The sequence below is a fragment of the Corvus moneduloides genome, chromosome 3 (genome assembly GCF_009650955.1).
Source record: "Corvus moneduloides isolate bCorMon1 chromosome 3, bCorMon1.pri, whole genome shotgun sequence".
Taxonomy (NCBI): domain Eukaryota; kingdom Metazoa; phylum Chordata; class Aves; order Passeriformes; family Corvidae; genus Corvus; species Corvus moneduloides.
Window position 1 is genome coordinate 107,359,525 of NC_045478.1, and position 20,546 is coordinate 107,380,070.

The 20,546-nt window shown below is 47.8% G+C and overlaps 1 protein-coding gene across 3 annotated transcripts in view; it reads right to left on the minus strand.

Annotated features, from left to right (window-relative positions):
• The window catches only part of GALNT14 (polypeptide N-acetylgalactosaminyltransferase 14), a 94,784-nt gene that overhangs the window by 30,233 nt on the left and 44,005 nt on the right, over window positions 1–20,546 (minus strand). The window contains exons 3-5 of one of the 3 annotated variants that reach the window (XM_032103253.1): window positions 11,928–12,026; window positions 3,290–3,357; window positions 754–819 (exon numbers count right to left, since the gene is read on the minus strand). In XM_032103253.1, the coding sequence (XP_031959144.1) occupies window positions 754–819; window positions 3,290–3,357; window positions 11,928–12,026 (233 nt within the window). The remainder of the gene's footprint in view (window positions 1–753; window positions 820–3,289; window positions 3,358–11,927; window positions 12,027–20,546) is intronic. The other 2 variants (XM_032103255.1, XM_032103254.1) reach the window with 2 other exon arrangements.

A 20,546-nucleotide genomic window follows, 5' to 3' on the forward strand; every position in this document is an offset into this window, starting at 1 on the left:
TAACACACGGGAGAAAGGTGAGAAGGAGGGGCAGGTCTGTGGAGATCTCCCTTACTCTCCTGCCAAAGCAGGAATGTCTCTTACACCCATGGGGCCTGATGCCACCCTGTCACCATACCTGCAGAGCTGAAACCCTCTGCAGAAAGAATCCACAGAGAAAAAAAACCTTCTCCACTCCTCACTCTCCTCAACCCAACACTGACCTGGACTCACAGCTTGAATCTGCAGCATGAAAACACTTCTTTGTTTTTAGTTCTCCTAATACTGTAAAGCAGGATTTGAAACACACATTCAGACTATGGGGAATGGGAAGATGTCTCAAAAGGTTGCCAGCAGCATCCCAGTAGGACACACATTCATCCTCCATACAGCCCTTCTTAATCTCTCAAATATAATTAATTATTAAAAAAAAAAAAATCCCACAGAAGCAGCAGGAGCAGATCTTCTCTCTTTCATTAGAGCAAACATCTTTACAAATAAGACCCCGGGCTTTGTTTTGCCTGTTCTAATTTTCTGGCTAATAAGCTACAGCTGAGCCTCACTGGATATCTTAATAGTCCCATCTTTTTCAGCGAGAGAGGAGAGATCCATTTCAAATCCCAGCCCTTCATCACATTTCCTTTTATCAGGGCCGTCCTTACTCCCAGGAGCCACTGACCTCCTTGCTGACCACACCATGGAGGCTCCCCCAAGCTCCATCACTCTCACACTTCCCAAAATCTGCGTTTCCCCATGTGGGCAGGTAGCTCTTACCTTCCCGCCGTCCATTCCGCAAGCACTTCACCTTGGGGAGCTGGCCCAGCAAGCGGCAGTCATCAGCTTGGGAGACACAAAGGAGGACAAGTCAGCCCTCACAGTGGCTCTGGCAGCAGAAATGGGGACTCCTAGGAGAGACTGGGAGCAGGGAAAGGCCCCTGTCCTTGGCTGGCTGATGGCTTGTTAGGGCAATGGCACTGCTGGGTCACGACAGCCTTACCCCTCAGCTCATGCAGCATAAATTGGGCCTGGCACAGCAGCAGTTTTCATAAAACTAGTGTAAATTCAGCAGATTTACACTGAGAGCAGCTGAATTATGCTCTAAAATCAGCATAGAAAAGTTGTGGTTCAGGTCAGAATCTAAATTTTTGCACATTAATGCAAATGACTATTTTTGGTAGCTGCAAAGCAACGCACGAGCTGTTGATGCGTGTCTGCCTGGCAGGGCAGGAGCTTCCTGTGGTGGCTTGGAGCCTTCAGTGAGGAGAAAGGGATGCTCAAAGAGAGCCCTGTGGAGCAGCTGGGGGCTCCTCACACCCTGGGCAACAGCTCCATGGGGCAGAAAGGCCTGACAGACACCTACACCTGAGCTAGGGAGGTCCTGCAACCCCACACGCAGCCTTAGGATCCCTCCTCACCTGGATTTCTCCCAGCAAAGTGGAGGATGTCAGGTGCACCCATCACAGTCCCTTCCACCTCTACACACCCACGCTGTGACCTCCACAACCCCTTCATAGCTCACACCCCTCTGCCTTCTCTTCCTCAGCGCTATAAACACAGAGCCCCATTCCCTCTGCCCAACCCCTGCACCCACACACCCCCCTGAGCACCTTCACCCCCTCCAGAAACCTCTGCAGCAAGAGATCACTGTACCCACACCCCTAACAATTCAGGGACAGAGCTGGAACGGGGAGCAGAAGTGCCAGGGCTTGGCTACGGACTCACAATGAAAACCTGCTGGGGATAGTGGGAACTCATGTGCTGAAGAACTGCATCCCAGTGAATAACAAGTCAGCAGGCAGAGAGAGGTGAGAAACGAGACACAACTGGGCATGAGATAAAAGCACTAATTGCTTGGGGTGGGTTGCAGGGAAAAAAACTGACCATGTGTGTGTAGTGTATTATGCAAATGCATGTATTTTATGTAAATGCATGCAGAGCAGATGCCAGCAGGCTCAGACTATCACAGGAAAGAAGATGTCAGATAGCTGAGGAGAGCTGAGTAGCTGAGGGGTTGCCCTAAGTTACACAGGAAACAGGCTCCCCTCTGGTGCCCTGGGATGAGTTAAAACCCAGCCCTGTTCCTTCTCCCGGGCTCACAGCACTTGGCACGCTGTGACAGGGGAGCTGCATTCCTACAAACCTGCCTACTTCCAGGAAGGCAAGTGCTTTGCCTATTTAGCCAAATACCCGGCATTTACTTCCTCCACCTTCCAAAAATCCTGCTCTGCTGTTCTCCAGGGCAGCTCAAGTCCCTGCACCTGCTGCTCCTCCCTGTTCTGCCAGTTCCCAGACTCGCCCGGCCTGCCCGCCCCGTGTGTTGGAGCTGCTCCAGGGCTTACCGTAATCACAGCAGCTCCTTCCCCTAGCTTCAGCAACTTCCCAGCGAGGCGTCAATGCCAAGAAGTGGGTCTTGTGTGAAATCTGTCCCTAATGCTCTCCAAGGCAGTGCCTATTTATAACATCCAAGAGCAAAGCCTAGATCCATTTTTATAAAGAAACCTATCTGGCTTTGTTTTCACGTTTCCAAGTAAACAGCTTTATTTTGCAGCTCCTAGAAACATAAGTGCCACAGACCACTCAGCCAGTTTATCATCCTTTTTATGCCCGAGACAGTATTTTTGAGCACTTAGATCTTCAACTCTCCCACCACACCAGGCAAGGTCTTTAGCTGGGGTGGTTCCCTGGCAGCCCCTGGGGCTTCAGTTACCTTCTGCTGGAGACCAGAGCTATTGATTTCCCTTGAGTCACACTATTAACTGGGAGGGAACAGCAGGAGGATGTGGGCTGTCTCTGTGGTGTACAACACTATTTATGGTGCACCTCAGAAATGGGAAACCCATGCAGGGAATCCTCTTTCCATGGGTGAAAAAAAAAAATCAGGACCACCTGACCACCTACGTAAACGTATGCAGAACATATACATAGGATCATTGTCATATACACTGTCATTGTCCCGTGCAATTCCAGTGGTGTCAACCCAGAACTGCTCCTGGCTGCAGCTGAAAGCCAGATCAAACACACCATGGCCGTGGTGGGGTACAGCCATGTAAGGATTGGATTCACGTCTACTGGGCATAAAAACAATTTGCCCTGCACTTTTCTTGCATTATTTTCATGAGAAGAGGCTGGATCGTTTGGAATTTGAATTCTACACATGGCGATGCAAACCCGGCACAGCAGGGTTTGCTCTTCGCAGCTACAGAGCTTTAAATTTCCTTCCACTCCAGCAAACTCTCCCCCACTGAGCACAAATCCCAGTCTCTCACAGGCTTTTTGGCCCTTTGCTTTTAACAGGGAAGGGGACACTTACGGTCATCACTGAAGTCATCCACGAGTATGATTTCATGGACAAGGTGCTCTGGGGTGCGGTTCAGCACGCTAAGGAATGAAGAGAGAAAATCCATGACAGTGCTTGACCAACTTAACAACCCGGCAAATGGAGTGGAAGAGTCGAGGAACTGACCCCCCCACCAAAGCACAGGAGACCAGGCTTGGATTTCCAGAAAGGATATACTAGATAAGAACCCAGAAACCACCCCCCAATAATCTCCAGTGGCTGGCTGTCAACTCCCTGTAGCCTGATCTAGGAGCCAAGCGCTCTGTATTCCTAGGAAATAGCTGCAATTCACCCTTTTCACCTTTGTGAGCAAAAGCAGAGCCCCACGTAAAGCCAGGAAAAACTGGCACTTTTTCCCCAAATTACACCAAGATTCCTAACTGGGCTTACAGCAAAGCTACTGTCACCTCTCCACCTCCTCTGGGGCTAATGATACGGTGTCCAGCAACAGCAGGGCCAACACAGAGAAAATTACCCAGCTCAAACCCATCTTTACACAGCTCACAGCTGTGGCAGGATGACTCCTGTTTTTATCCTCAAGCTGATTGTGTTTCGGAGGCTGCTGAGAGGATAAGAGCAGGGTCAGAGCCCACCCAGGTAATGAAAGAGAGAGGCTGGAGGATGTGGTTCACAGCTCCCTCCGTGTGGACAGGCACTGTGAAACGTGGCACAAAGCTACAGTCTTCCCTTAATTATGCCACCAAGGGTTATTATTGTTGTTACTATTATTAAGAAGTCTAGACCGGCTCTTTCCCTTTCTCTCACAGCGCAGAAGTCGTGGATTGGTTGCACCAGCTCCAGCAATTTCATCTCCAAATAAACACCAGTGCCAAAGTCACCCTGACATGTAAGACAAGGAGTTGCAGTTGCTATTACACATGCTTAAAATCCTGCCCCAGCAAAAGGTCAAGGCTGTCTGCTTGAAGCAGAAGCCCCAGAGCATCCCAAAAGTCACCTAAGTGCTTGACTTGGGCTTTGATAATGCCAGTCAGATCGTACAGAATTCTACAGCATTCAAACCTCTTTGCCTTCATCCTGAGCACGGTTCCTTTTCCACACAGGATTTAAAATCCCCCCAAAATTTCAGATCTTCAGACCTCCTACTGGCACAGGAGGGCAGTCACCCAACTAGCTAACAATCTTGCAGCCCCTGATCCTGCCAGATTCCTATTAACAGGTTTTCCCAGTCTCTCAGGCTCCCAAAACTCTGGCCAAAAAAGGCCTGGAAGTCTGGAAAAACCACATTCCTGGCCCAGACCCCAGTAAAGAGAGCTACAAAGGACAGATGCCCCAGGGGACTTGGGAGACACCCAACCAGCTGGCAGAAAATGCAGCCCACCCCACCCAGGGGGTTCCCCTTTGCCAGGTGCCTGCTGCCTGCACTGGCGTACCCCCTCCCTTCCAGGTGCTGGAATTACAACCCTGCAGAGAGAAACAGTTGAACTGGATTGTTTTGGAAGGCATACAGGACATCACAAGGCAGATGCTTGAAATAGAATCACAGCATCAGAGAATGGTTTAGGTTGGAAGAGACCTTAAAGTTCATCCAATTCCAATCCAAGTGCCACAGGAAGGGACATCTTCCACTAGACCAGGGCGCTCAATGCCCCATCCAACCTGGTCTTGAACGCTTCAAGTAAATGGGCATGTGCAACTTCTCTGGGCAACTCACAGAAAGTAATTTCTTCCATATATAATGAATCCTTCCTCCAGGCTGGTTTCTCTTTTCCCTGAGCAGAAATCCTCAAAGAGGGGGGTTCTCTATCAGACCAGAGTGAGTAAGCCTGGAACCTCCCTTGTGGAGCGCCTCAAAAATCACTTCCAAGAATTACTTTCCCTGGAAACACAATCCCTGCCTCTTCCAGTTTCAGGATCTTGGTAAAAGCCATTCTTTTCCCCCACTATAGATGCCTTGCATGCTAAGGTTTGAAGGAAGAGAAAGCCACAGTTCCCTAAGCAACAGTCAGGAGCTGCTGTGTCCACCCTGACACTTTGGCTTGTACCAAGCAGAGTTAGACAACACCACCTCTCCAAGAGCTTGCATGAAGTACTGGGAGAAAGTGGCTCAGCGCCCCTCCTCCCACTGGGGCACGCAGAACAATTTAGATGTGCTGTTTCCACCTGTCAAGTGTTTTTTAATTATTGTTATTAATAGGCTTGTTATTTTTTAGAAATCCCCGTACGCCAGAGCTGAGTTCAGCAAATTACCGTAGCTGAGCATCAGTAGACAGAGACAGGAGAGCAATATCATGCTCAGTGGAATATTTAACAAGTGCTGATTGCCTGGAAACCTAACTCTGTGAAACCTGCAGGAAAGAAGGAGGATTGTAAGAAAGCCAGCAAAATAAATAAATAACCCACCGAGAGAGGGAGGGGAGGAGGCAGTGGGCAACTTGGAACATTCAAGGCCTGCCTCTGCCTTGTCTCCCCTGTAGATTTGGCTGCCAGAAATGCAGTACAAGGCTTAACTCTATGAGAAGGTGGCTGCAAAGGGGCCTATTCTGCTTTTGCTGGTACCAGCCAGAATAACTCAACCAAAACCGTGGCACTGGGCTGTGTAGACTCAGGCCTGGGCTCTAAGCAGTACTCAGTGCCTTGGAGGAACTCCTGCCAGAGCACCTCTTACGGAAGAAAATGGACCATTTCCAAGGCCCTGGGCTGGGCAGAGGTACAGCCCAGTCTCTGCTCAGCTGCAAGCTCCCACTGTTCCCAGGTCAAGCAGTTTGCTGCCAACTCTGTGCCTGGCCTTGCCACCCCATAAATCGGGGAAGGTGACCCCTGAATGCCAACAGTGGCCATTGGTGGGACTGACCAGAGCAAGAGGGAAAGGGCCAGCATGCTGACCCACAAGGGAAGGATGTCTCCAAGGACTCCTCTGGCTCCATAAACCGTCAGCCTTCCATGGGGCTAATGACAGACACCACTGTGGGTGGCACAGCATCCCCCCACCTGTACCACCAGAGCCCTCTCCCATCAAACCCCTTGTGGGACTCCCTCACCACAGAACACTCTTCCAAAATTCAAGCGAACAACTCACCCTGGTGAGGGTGGTCCAAAGGCTGGCTCTATGGAACCTGATGTCCACTGGTTTCAGTGCACTTTGAGCTCATTATTGCACCTGCAAGTCAGTGCACAGACCCCAGCAAGCCCCAAAACTGCTGCTAAGCCCAGGGCCACTTGATGCAGGCACAGAGAGATCCCCAGCAAAGCCAAATTCGTGTCTCCAACGCATTTTCTGCCTGGTGCTCTATTAACCACATAATAACACACACAGGTTCTGGACACACAGAATATAACCACCCCTCCTGCAGTGCTCCTCAGGGAGGATGGGAAAAAGAGGCATCAAATCCTCCACGTTTTCAACGTTACAGTTTTTGGGTTTTTTTATTTCAGACAGACCATAAAAGCACTTTTAAAAATTCAAAGCCAGCTTTTCTATTACTTGTGCCTCTGCTCAGCTTTGATTTTTTTTTAATACCTTCCTTTCTTTATGTCTGTGCATGGCTTTTTTTTCCCTTTTATACAGGTAAAATCAGAAGACAATATTATAGTGCTTTGAAGTCCCTCTGTTATAATAGATTTTTTTCCCTGAAATCAAATATAGGTAGATATATATTGCTATGATGGGCATGTTTGAACAAATCAAAACAGTTTCTAAGTTCTGCTGAGCCAAAGATCACAACATTTTCTCCCTTAAATTGCCAAAAGACCTGTTACCATCAGAATGAAAGTCCATGCCTCCAGTCCAGAAAGTGCTTAGTTAACCTAAAAAGAACAGGTTTGCCACTGAGTTATCTTGAAAAGACAATGCTGAAATTTTCTTTGTTCCGATTTATGTACCTTATGCAGACAGAGCCATGGAGAATTTCACCTTAAATTCTCATTGTAAGGTCCATCCTCCTCAAGAATTTGTTGGGATCCCTTTCCACCTACCCAGAGGTAAGCATTGGATCCCACAATTTCATCTCCAAATAAACACCAGGGCAAAAGTCCCCCTGACGATGTAAGATATGGAAAATGTTTGTGGGAAGGAATTTAGACCTGACCAAGTCAGTGTGATTTTGGGCACCACCCACTTGCTTTAGAGAGGTGACTGTGGACACCCATCCTTGAGAACTCATGAACCTGCTAATTCTCTCCATAGCAACATATTAGGACTTGTTGGGGGATAAAGAAACACCTTTGGGAGGATAATAAAGTATGAAAAGGGCCACGGGTCACAATTATCGAAATCAGACTGAAAGTATGGAGAGAAAATACCCACCAAAATGAACTGCTTCAACAACCCCAAATGGCTAATTATGTAGGAAGAAAGACATCACGCCAAGAATAACCATAATGAGCTTTGATTACACTGCGGCTTTCGCATTTTATTCTTTCAAATACCCGCCAAGCTCTTTGAAATTCAAGAGTTCTCTTATGTTAACATCAAAAGGTAAAAGCGCACAGAGGGCTGTGTACTCGGTCGCCACGAGAGATGATTAGCAAATTAAGAGAAAAAAAAAGTCTGGGGTTTAAGTAAAAAGCGGAAAAGAAAGAAAGAAATGAAAAAATAGTCAGCACAAAGTGCTAATTATACAGTTTCTGTACAACACCTGGCTTGTTTTTGCTTCTTTAATCAGGCTCATTTCAGTTATGGCACAGACTCTATATGGTGCCTAAGCAAGGAGGCTTTGTCACCTCCTCATCTTTGTCTCAGATGTGTCTGGATGCAGAAAAGGCAGTGGCACGAGGGGAAGGTGCAAGGTGCTGGCTGCCCAGGACATCACTTCTTTCACCTATGAGCAGTGGAAAATGAAAGGCATGATATTCACTCTGCTAATTAATGATCTAAATATTTGATGTGGTATTCCACAGCACTTTCATCAGGACTCCTGCCAAAGGATGTGTTTTGGTTTGTCAGCAAGAGGTAAATAATTTAAGTTTTCTTATTCCTGCCCTGAGCTCCCCAGCTGCAAGTTTGAAGAATAAATAAATAAAAACCACTCAGCAGAGTAAACGGAACTGTCTCACCGTCTGCCCAGCAGGTCATCCACATGATGATTAGGATTCCCTTGCTAAATCCAGGCTACTATAGGATGGAAAGACAGGACAGAAGAATTTGTTTGGGGATTATTATTATTATTATTACTATTATTATATTATTTTAAATGTCTCTCTGTTGCTTATTTTCTCCCTTGCTCCTGCCTTCCCACCTTGGGTTTACTCACACAGTCCCACCTCATGCACTGTTGGAGACTCTCACCATTTTTTAGGCACTGAGCCCTGGAGCTTGAAATACATGAAACTGAACCCCAGAGGGATAAGGAACTTGTTGAAAAGTGAGTGGTTGAAACAACCCAATGAAACCTTCTTCACCATCTGCACAGTAAAAAAAACCAAAACCTTAAAAAATCTCAAGAGCTACTTTGCTATTCACCATGTCCTCCTTCCTTTCTGGCCTCTTCTCCCATTTTCTGTTTCCCTTCCTCATGACACCCATCCCTTACTCCCTGGACAGTTGTACACAAGCACAGTTGCACACACATTTATAAATGCTGACCTCACCATTTCCAGAGATTTGGGCATTCAGTAAATTTACCTTTTCTTTTTTTCCCTCTGCTTTACTTCCAGCGGGCAAATGGTCAGAGAAAAGATCATGAAACTTTTAAATGAATTCATTATTCAACACAGTCTGCCAGCTTTTCTCAGTAACTCTGACAATGCAAACCATCCATAAACTAACCATCCCCAGCGCTCCCAACGTAACCTGGGTAAGGGGTGCTGTGGAGGCCATGTGCTGCTGCTTCCTACCACAAGCCCAGAACACACTGAGCCTGCAAAACAGCTCAGCTTCAGCACTTGGGGATCATTGAGGCTCTCAAGCACCCAGGAAAACTGCAGGAATAGCAAAATCCCCCTGTGGATCAGGTACGTGGTGTAGTCCCTTCTGCAAGCACTTCCCTCTGCCACTCCTCTGTGTTCACATGGGATCCTGTAGGAAGTGCCCCCTTTGCAGGGACAGTGCCCCATGACCCACAGCTTTGGAAAAGCCAAGAAATGTCCCTTTGTCCTATTTCTCGCTCCTGCCATGGCAATTAACTGAGAACACTGATTCTGCAATGAGGCTGGAAAATCCAGCATACTGGAACTCAGAAAACCAGGTTTGCAATTCAAAATCTTCCACCAGCTACACAGAGATCACCTCTCTGCTCCTCAGTCTGTCCGTCCTCAGTCTGTCTATCTGTCACGTGGGTTACACCACTGTGGAGATGTACTGGGGAGAACAAGGTAGAAGAGGTGCCCAATGCTCAAAGCACTTGGCCACAGACGGCCTCAAAAGGAACAAAGCACTGTCAGGAGGACAGAGTTTGTTTTGAATGGCCAAGGAAAATGATCCATGTTGTTACAGCCACTGTGGGATGGAGTCATCTGGAAGATCTAATTAAACTGCGTATTTGGCGAGCAAGAGAGAAAAAGCCCCAAGCAGTCGGAAGGCACAGAAAATTAACCTACAGAGGATAAAGAGGCAAACGAGCTCCCAGCTGGGTCCAAAAAGAGGCAGGGAGGAGGCAATATGTGCACAATCATATCACCACATCTGGAGAGGAACAGAGCAGGAGCCACGTCACCAGCTTGCCACCAAGGAGTAGTATCCCTAGGCTTGGCTGGATCAAAGCAAGCCCCTGTGCACTGCATCCAGGAGGAAAATGGTGAACCCTGGTGCCAAAAGGCCACCTCCAACCATGGAGACCAGAAAAAAGAGGGTCAGCTCAGGACAGTTCAGGATCTCAGCCCCAAGGAGGGCAGAGGAGACGGGGACCCATGCTTTCATCGCAGTTCCTCAGTTCCTGCACTTGCCTCTGTGGTGCAGCTCAGCGGGATGCTCTGGCACTGTGGGGAGATGAACCTACAAGAAAGGGAGCTCAGAAGGATCCCCAAAGCTGGGGAAAACCTCCCCACAGATAAAACATGAGCACTGGAATTGCCAGGGCCTATAAGTGAGGACAAGCAGTGCACAGGGCAAAGCTGTGGTGGAAATCACACACAACCAGGTAAGGAAGGCAGTAAAGGCAATGAATCAAGTCAAGCAAAAGAAAAGAAGAGGAACAAGGAAGAAAGTCTTTTTATGCTGGAAATAAGAAATTCAAAAGACAATCATCTAGAGGAAGAAGTAAAAATTCAATGTACCTGTACTTCTATAACCTTGCTATCGCTGCAATGAACAGTTCTCTAACGAAGGCAGATATGGGGGACCCAGGCCTAAGAGATGTACCATGGGTCTAACATTTCTTATGTGACATCATCACTCATGATCACACCTGGCAGGACAGTCAGGTGCTGAGTTATGGGGAGAAATGAGATTAAAATCCATCCCTGCACTTCACATGCTACAAGCACCCTATATCTCAGGGGCTAGAGGACTGCACTTGCCACCTCTGTTACAACTGGTTTTGGAGAATGGCAAATTCATGCCAGGCACTGCAAAGACAAAAGAGAAGGTCCAGGATTCAAGGAGGTGGTGCACAGCACCAAGCATCAGTGTCACCCAAAATCCACACACCCTGGAGAGAGAAAGCAGTGAGAGATTACTGAGTGTGAAGGAAGGAGACAGGATTGGGCATGAAACCATAAAGCAGAGCAGGAATTCAATTTCAGGACTGTCAAACTCACTTGTGGCCCTGGATATGCTCACCTGAGGAAGGATGCTGAGAGAAAAGCTCAGCAAGGACATGACATGGAACAGGGCACAGCTAAAGCCTCCCCCTAACCAGCAACCCCAGTCTGACCAGTACCAGCCATGGCAAGGGATCCCTGGGGATGCCAGGGTTTAAAAGACAAGACTTGCACCAGGGCACAGACTGTCACTACGTGTGCATGAGATGCAGCTGCAAAACTCTACTGGCACAGACCACAGCACACCCACGCTTGCAAGAGAGGAACCCACCAGCCTAGACCTGGACACACCTCACCAGATCTTCCCACAAGAGAACCTGCAGGTTCAAGGCACACACTGGGACTAAACACTGATTTCAAAAACCTGCAGTGAAAATGAAGCCTTCAGTCTATCCACGACAGCAAAAACACAGCCAAGAACAAACCAACAAATGAAGGAATGGCCACATGCCCAGAGTGCTCCACCGTGTCACTGCAGGAGTACAGAAACCATCCTTGAAAATCTGGTCTGCATGTGTGTCATTAGGGCTTCTCAATTAGCAAGCCTTTCTGGCACTCCATGGGGCACTGGAGAAGCTCAAACAGCAGCACTGGAGCAGACATCCGTAGAATGATAGCTGTCCCTAGAGGGCTGGGACAAAATACAGCTGAGCACGCACACCCAGCTGGATATAAAAGCTCCTAGCCCAGACTCTGTAATCTGCTGATGATCCCTCAAGAGTTTCCCATGCTAGACCCTGCAAAGGGAACACAGCTCCTCACTTTCCCGAGCACACCACTGTAAAACCTACTTCTCAGAGAGCAACTTTCAGGCTAATTTCTCTCGGTCACCATTTGAGACCACAGCTGGCAGGTCTGGTCCTGTTGCTGTGGTGAGTGCAAACAGATTCTGCTTTTATTCGTGATGACCACTGGCCCACTCATCCTCCTTTAAGAGATCCCCAGGAGCTCTTACCTCCGAACTGTCCTTAGCAGGGTGGACCTGGCCTCATTGTGGAAGGTGATGACCACGGTGGTGGGTGGGAGGTCCTGGCTGTAGTGCAAAGTCGTACACCTGGGGAGGGAGAAAGCAGAAAAGGCTGGAATTCGAAGAGGGAGCTCACTTCATTAACACAGGCAGCAGACTCCATCAGTAAATGGTCCTCCAGCCACTATTACAAATAAGCAAGACTTTTTCTGTGTGAATCATTTCTGAAGGAGTCCAGAAAATGCCAAGTAAGTCACCGAGGATTAAAGCAGCAAAGAACTGTCATTAATGGGAAGGGATGAGAAGGAAGACACCCAGCTGGCAGCCCTTTTCTCTACCCAGTGCTTCCCAGCTACCCACCAGTGCTTCTCTAACCCCCCTGGCTCGTGGCCCCAGCAGAGGTGAGAGCATCCCTGCAGCTCCAGCTCCAAGCTGCCTCACTGCCAGCCTTGTGAGGAAGCAATTCCCCCCAGCCAGTTGCAAGGTAAGCCAAGCCCTGTTTCTAAATTGATTGTTTCCTTATTAATTCTGCCTTAATTGCATAACCAGACGACAGGGAAGATTGGGATTTAAAACTTTCCAAGCCAACCTGAAGCAGGCAAAACCCCACAGCTGCAACCACAGCCCCTGCTGCCTCCTTCCCAGGAGGAAATGTCACAGACTCTGTAATTATTTTGACCTTTATCTGATTAAATTTGTGGCTTTTATAGACCGACACCAATATATTCCTAGCTCAGAAAACCTCTTACATCCATGCTGCCCTTTCCAGGTCCCTATCAGTCCCTTAAGATGGTCTTAAGATGACAAAACAGTAGCTCTCCATCACAGCCATCCTGTCCCTTCCCATCCACATGCCACTTGTCTGCTCTTGTGTCACTGCCCAGGTGCTACCACTACCATCCTCAAATGCAGCAGGAAAGAGCCCTGAGCAGCCACTCTTCCAACAAACCATCAGTTTTCTCCCCCAAAGTTCTGGACCACAGTACCTGCAAGGTGAAGTAAAAACAGATGGAGAAATTAAGCTGAGGATGGAGAGGAGAAAGCACGCAAGAGCAGCCAGATATTGCTGGTTTATGCTATTCAGAACTGCACGTTGCACCTCTCAAATGCCAAAATGCTCCAGATATTATTTTTAATGAGGTTTTCCATATTTTAGTTTTGAAATTGCATTTCTGGCTATTTACAAAGTGAATTAAATTAAAGGGAAAAAAGGCTGCACAACAGGAGAAACAATTCCAAAGATAAAGAAAAAATTATACCCTGGGTGGGACAAAGTATTTGCAAACTCATGCTAAATTAGTTGCTGCTTTCTCTCATTGTTTCACTCAAAACCCTTTCCAAATCCTGCTTCAACTTGGCCAAAAGCAGGTTTCTCATTACTCCCCTGTTCTTTCAGCACAGTCATCCACAGCAGAAATTCACCTTCGAGCCAATTCTAATTCTGGGTCCATCCCCAAAGGACACCAAAGTCGCACAGCTATTCCATATGCAGGAGCAAGTTCAGCAACACTGCCCTGTGCAACAACACCCTCATCCATCAAAACTGCATCTCAGAGATGCTGAAAACAGAGGCTTTCTGAATTATGAAACAGCACTGGGTCATGCCCTGAGCCGCTTCTCTGGGTCACTGCAGCCCCTTGCATCATCCAGTAGCCCACTTCAGCTGAGCCATCCCAGACTGATAGGATGAGAAAGAAGCTACTGCTCAGTTCTGCCACGCTCAGGCTCAGCTCCCGTTTGCTCTGTGGAGCTGCTGGGACAGACCATGGCAACTGCTCTCCCTGTGCTATTTATACCCCGCTCCCAGATGCGTGTCCTGCCACCCACTTCCACCAGGGTTCTGTGGAGCAAACAAGGGAAGCTATTTCTGGAGAAGAACGAGAAAGAGTGGAAAATATAAAGTCACCAATACTTTACTTACACTATTACAACAGCCAAGGAGCTGGTAAATAAGGCAGCAGCTGGGTGTGTCTGTGCCTCCCACGGGTGGGAGTGCTGGGGATGCTGCAGGCTGGCTGAGGCTGCTGCTCGTGAGCAACAATTTGCTTTTAAAACTCCAGACGTCGGTGCACCAGACTGGCCCAACCAGGCCATGTGCATGTGGGGAAAGCTGGAATGTCACACACAGGCACCTCCAGAACCGCAACTCACCCCTGGCTTCTGTCTAGTGAGGCTTGTCACATCCCAAGGACAGGAATGATGCTGCTATGGACCCCCAACCTCACTTTGCCTCTGTGACCAGCACTACACCACAGCTGGGACTTGCCTCTCCAAAAACTGCATAAAAAGGGTTAGGCAGAGCTGCTGTATTATCCAGGGCTTCTCCTCTTGGGTCCCTTATGGCCCTGACTCTGCCCTTGCTCAGGATTTTACCCCTGGGTTCTTATTTCAGGAGCCCTCCCAAAGTTTCCTCCATGTGGTCCCTTTTCTTTTTTCCTTCCTCCCCCAGTGTAACTGCAGCTAAACATCCTGGGTCCCCAGAAGGCAGATTTCAGTCTAAGTTGTTGACTGCAAGTGTCTTTTTTGGCACTTACTGGGGTAATAAAAACCACAGCTTGGAAAAGCATTAAATCCAGCATGTCCAGAATTATTTTGTGTGACAATTACATCTGGGGTAATTTCAATTTAATACCTCACTGCAAGTGAAAATTGCAGCATGCAGCCCTAAAATTGCTGTAATAATGAAAATAAACCAGCTAAAAGCTGCCTGTGCTACCTCAGGCTGTCACTGGATAAACGTTTTATGCTGCTGATGGTATTTCATAGGTCACCCAATTGCCAACAAAAAAAACCAAAACAAAACCAAAAACAACACCCACAACATTTTCAGGAAACCAATGAAAGTTTGAGTTTTTTTAGATGGTTAAAAAAAAAAAGGAAAGAAAAAAAAGGGAAAAAAATAACTGCACTGCCTGTATTTGCAGTGTATTGAAACTCACTGGCTAAAGCCATTTAAAGTTTGATGCTTTGAAACCTTGCAGCAGGACTGGGGAGCAATCCTAGCACAGCAAGTGCAAGCAGGAATGGTGCCAGGTTGCGCTGCAGGCTCCCAACAACTGGGTGGGGTCAAAGAAGACAGAAGCCTGGCTGGTCTGCCCTAAAAGCCCCAGGGTCCTCCAGATTGTCTCCAGATGGAGAACAATTCTTATTTCCTCATGTAAGAAGTCAAACTTAATTTGATGGGAAGAGTCACTTTTTTTGCTTAAAGTTTTTTTTCCATTCAAAATGGAAATAATTTCAGAATCAGAAAGTTCTGAAAGGGGTAGTCTGGCTACAAACACCTTGGAAAATCCCAGCCTGGACTGACTGCCTGTCCTACTTCCTTCAGGTTGGACAGAGCAGCACATCTCATTTCCATGTTCCCAACATGCCATTAAGAGGTCAGGAATAAATTATGGAGCGCCTGTTTGTGGGGACAGGGGGCAGCCAGCCAGAGCCCTGCACTCACTGCAGGAATCACAGCGAAGTCCCAAAGTTTGGACACTCCAGCATCGCCCCCAGGCCTCCAAAGTCCCTTACTCACTATTGTTTTCTTGGGTTTCTTCAGCTCTTGTGCTCCTGGTTAGCAGTGTGGTATCACAGACTGGTGGGCTCTGCACACAACTGCCCCTGCATCCTTAGAGATCCTTCTGACAGGGCAGCACGTGCCCATTCCCAGGGAATCTGAACCCATTTCACATTTAAAGTGGCAAACTTCACTCATAGTGCCCCTCACCAAACCACAGCCCACCCTGCCAACACAGCTGCACAGCACAATGGTAAAGATTAACAGTGTGAGCAGAGATGGGACCCCGTGTCACAGCCTGTCCAGGTGCCCCCAGGCTCATCCAAGGGCACATCACATGCCCACAGAGCTGTGGTGTGTCTCTCAAAACCCACCTCTTACATTCACCCTCTCCTCTGCCTTGTCAACTTCCTTCAAGAAATTATTATCCTCATCCCATTCCCCTAGATTCCCCCTGTCAGGCTTCTGCTCATTTCTCTGCTCTACTCCAACAGCCATCACTTGCCAAAAACTCTGCTTTGAATTTTTAATGTTTTCCATGAAGTCCAAACTCTCCCTCAACACAGCTCACCACTTCTGAAGCACTCTCTGCATATCTACTTCAAACAGCCAGCTGCATCAGGCTACAGCATCTTTCACCTCCCTCCTGGCTCCTCTCTTCTCCTTGGAAACACATGGGAGAGCAGTCTCGTCACCACACATCCAAACTAAGGATATTTGGGTTTGGTCTGCACTCTGCAGCCACAAGGCTCTCACATCAGCCCAGAGGACAGGGACCTGCCACCACAAACAGGATGGGTTCACACCATCCCTGATGGACAAACCACTCTGATTTCAGATGACACTCCCCAAAGTGTGAAAAATTACTCCCATGGAGGAAAATGAAAATTACTGCCCCAGGGAGAGAGGAAGGCACTGCCCACCACAAAAGATTAGAGTCCCAGCTGTCCTGGCCAGTAGCAAACCTACCCAGGCTCTGCACACCTGTAGGGATGGATGGCAGGACATGCAGACACCTTGGTCATACCTCTCAGGACTACCTCTCAGGATGGCATACACAATGGTGGAAAACCATTGTGTCTAAACCTTGTCTTGGAGCTAAAGCAAAATTCATAAATCATAAAAACAGAATGATTTGGGTTGGAAGGGAACCTTAGAGATCATCTAGTTCCAAGTCCCTGCCTTGGGAAGGGACACCTTGCACTAGACCAGGTTGCTCTAAATCCCATCCAACACTTGAACAACTCTAAAGATGTGGCACTCCACAGTTCCTCTGGGCAACCTGTTCCAGTGTCTCATGGCCCTCACAAAAGAGAATTCTTCCCCAATAACTAACCTAGGAGACTTCCATGAAAAGACTCTAGCAATAGGAACCCTGGACACAGATTGATACAGAACTATAAAGCAACGTATGTGCCAACTCATATGGAATCTAGTAAGTTCATAGAGCTTACTGCTGGACAGGACTGTGCACCACCTCACTTGACCTCTGGGAAACACAGTCTCTGGCATTTCTCCCAGTTATTTCTGCATTTCTCAGTCATCCACTCATTAAGTCCAGTGGCTTGACCCTGACTGCAGAGTACCTTGCAAAAAATCATTACTTGATGACCTCCAGAGGTGAAAAACCCAAGATGTGCTGTTCACATTACAGTCAACGCATCAGTCTCATACAACAGTATAAATGGGATACAACAATTCAGAATTTGCTTGACCAGAGCACATAGAGGGGTCAGTGATCTTCTTCATGGCATTCACCTCCCATCAACACCCTCAGTTCTTCTTGGCTCTCCCCAAGCCACCTTTCCTGCACGTTGCCTCAAAATACTTTTTCACTCAGTTTTGAGAGACCTTCAAAACTCCCTTTTGCCTTCCCAAGTTACACCAGCATCTCCTGCTCCTTCTCCAGGTATGCTTTGCCCCTCCTCAGTCAGGAAGAGGCTGCCAAACAGAGGGCTGACCATGGTCTGTGCATCTCCAGCACCACAACAGCACCCAGGGCCTCGCCAGGACACAGCTGGGAGCAGTGAGACAACTGCTGGCACATCCTGCACGTGGGGAGACACAAGCACAAAGACCTACTGAGAAAGCTCTGGGATTCCCTCTGGTGTTCTCCCTAAGCTCCACCAGGATACACCACAATCTGAGCATGAACATCACTGCTCAGAGCACAGATGTGACCTTCGCAGCACAACGGGAAAAGCGGTGCCTGCAGGAATCGCCGCCAGCTACAGACCCTCTTGTGCCTAACCTGGTCCTGCACGTCCACCTCGGGCTGGCCATGGCTGTGGGCAGGCTGGTGCTACTGAAATACCAAAAGGCCTAGAGCAAAGAGAGGCTGAAAGCACAGCTGGAAGCCACAACAGTCCGGAAAGCAGCCATGCCAAAAGGAAAGAAGAAAGGACGCGGAGTCAGATGTCAGCTGGCAGTGCCACGTGATTGCAGGGAATGCCAGCTCAAGTTTGGCTTGCCAAAGTGAAAAAATACCCTTGAGAAAGGTCATTAGGATTCCTCTGTGCTGGACTGGCATGTGCCTTAGGTTTGCATTCCCAAAAAGGGACTGAAAAATCCCTAAGGTGGCATGTGACAGACGCTGCTGGGGCTGGGAGAAACAGTGGTGATCCAAAGAGAGGAATCCCTGGCTGAGCAGATGACTTCAGGGTGTGCAAGGGCTTGAGCAAGGGTAAGGAGGTACATCTGCAACAAATACTAAACGGTGGTTGGCATCAGAGCTAACAAGGAGTTATTTAGCAGGGTTGAACTAGATGTAATTGGATAAAATTGTAAAGAAGACCATCAGGAAAAATCTGTTGGGGCAGTGAACCAGCTCTGGCTGTAGGTTAGAGGTCCAGAGGAACCTGTCCAAGCCTGCACCTCTGCCTACCCCACAAAAAACCTAGAAAATGCACAAAAGAGGAGAGTCCTGCAAATTGGTGCAACTCAACCACTGGCTGACCTGAGATCAGCCTCCTTGGGTTGACCAAAAGGGACATTTTTCTACACAACTTCTGGAACTCGAAGCAGTGCTGTATTTGGCTAGTGTGCAATTAATATTTCCTCTAACTCACTGCCTCTTTCAGTCTCTTTCTTTCTTTTCCCTGCAAGATAGATATCTAAAAAATTAATCAAACGACTAAATTTGAAGAAAAGGGGAAATGCAAGAAGGCAAAAATAACCTTCTGTGCGCATGATGTGCTGCTGCCTGTGAACCTCAAAACTGATGAGAAGATGCATTTATAATTCATTAAAAATTTGCTGGATTTTTGTCTTCAGAAAAGGGGAGGGGGGAAAAAAAAGAGAATTTACTAAGAAGGAAGGAAAGAATAGCACGGCTGCCTTTAAAAACAAGTTTAACCAGATTGTGTGTCTTGATTTTCAAAGCAGCTCATGAATAATTCAGACTTCTAGGGCCCTCCACACAGACTCAGGGTCTGTCTTGCTTCTTGACTCCTTCCACCCTTCCTTCCTCAGAACTGAGGCAGAAAGAAAAATGGAGCCAACAAAAGTGAAAAGAAGAAAACAAAACCAGTACAATTCAGCAGAATTTTAAACCGAGGCCAGTTTTACTGGAATACCAGAGCTGACAGCGAAGTTTTGCACTTGGTGAAAGTAAAAGCAAAATCTGGTACCTTGCACCATCATGGAAAACCACCAACCCCTTAGTAAAGGTCTTCAGAAGCCAGGACAACCTGAAATTACATTTCAGAAGGTCGAAACCCTGGATGCAAAGATTCCTTAGGGAAGATGCTTCCTGACCAGAGCTTCCTGGCACCACGTGGCAAATGAAAGCAGAGGAAGTCCCCATCCTCACACCACCTCCGTACTCACAGCTGGGGAAGCACAAACCCAGCTCCACGCTGTGATAGCTCAAACACACTTCCAACATGTAGGGATCTGCAGTGCTTACATCAGAAATCCACCCAAATGGCCCCGAAACAAATTGCCCTTTTGCTGCAGCTGATGGAGTAGGACTTTAAGGTGCTGGGTAGCTGAAAAAAGCAAACAAGAGTTTGATGGAGAAAACTGTCTCATGGCCTTAATTATCTACAGGAGCGAGTCTCAGAGAATTAGTTCCATTATTTACTAATACTTGACTTTGATTTCAGCCTACATAAACATATTAGGTCAATAGAAATAGTGAGACAAGCACGAGAGTTAAACAAACAACTTCATTCTGTCAGAATTATTTGGAGCAAGTTATCAAAGTAATCGATGGCACGTAATAACTGTAAGACAAGTGGTCAATACGTTACAGCAGTCAAAGGCAGAGGATGGTTCTAGCAGAGAGTGATCAATGGCACCCTGGGAATGCTGAAGCACTTGGTGATGAAGGGATGGCCAGCACCAAATCATCACTGGGCCCTGCTGTGGTTCAGGTGGGTGCAGCCTGGGAAGGGCACCGAGACAGGCAAGGTTTTCTCTTCCCTGTAACAACCCCAGGATGCTTCCAGTCCATTGCAGGGAAGGAGGCACATGGAGCTTAAGAAAAGAGATCCTGTTGCCCCCATGGACTGGCTGACGTTGGTACAGCCACCCTGAGGGCCACGGCTGGCTCTGCAGTCAATCCTGGTCTGTCAGAGACCCCCCCCCGTCCCTCCACTGGAAAGAAGCCTCTCCTGGTGCAGTGACTGCCTCCCACCAGTGATTCCTGCATCCACCAACACACACTGCAGCATCACTTCCACTCCAGCACATCGTTTGTTCCTCAGGAGCCCAATGTGTACTTTCCATCTGATACTTGCTTTTAAATACAGCTTGTCATTTTTAGATGACTGGAGTGTCAAAAACATTTGAGATCTAAATGAAATTTTTCCCTTTTGAGGACGAGAAAAACAGATCCCTTTGGCTTTAAGTCTTCCTGTCTTTTTACTTTCAGATTCGCCAACAGCTTTGCTTTTGGTTTATCCTGAAAATTGCCATCTCCTGGCTTTTCTTTTTCTTAAATAACCAAAGAACTGCAACACCATTATTCACTCAGCTCTACTGAGCCCTATCTACCCATGTAGCCCCCAAATTCAAGCTCCAGAGATGTGGCACTGACAATATAGACACAGCCCAGGTTTGGGGAGCGAGGTGGATGCCACCACCCACTCTGTTTCCAG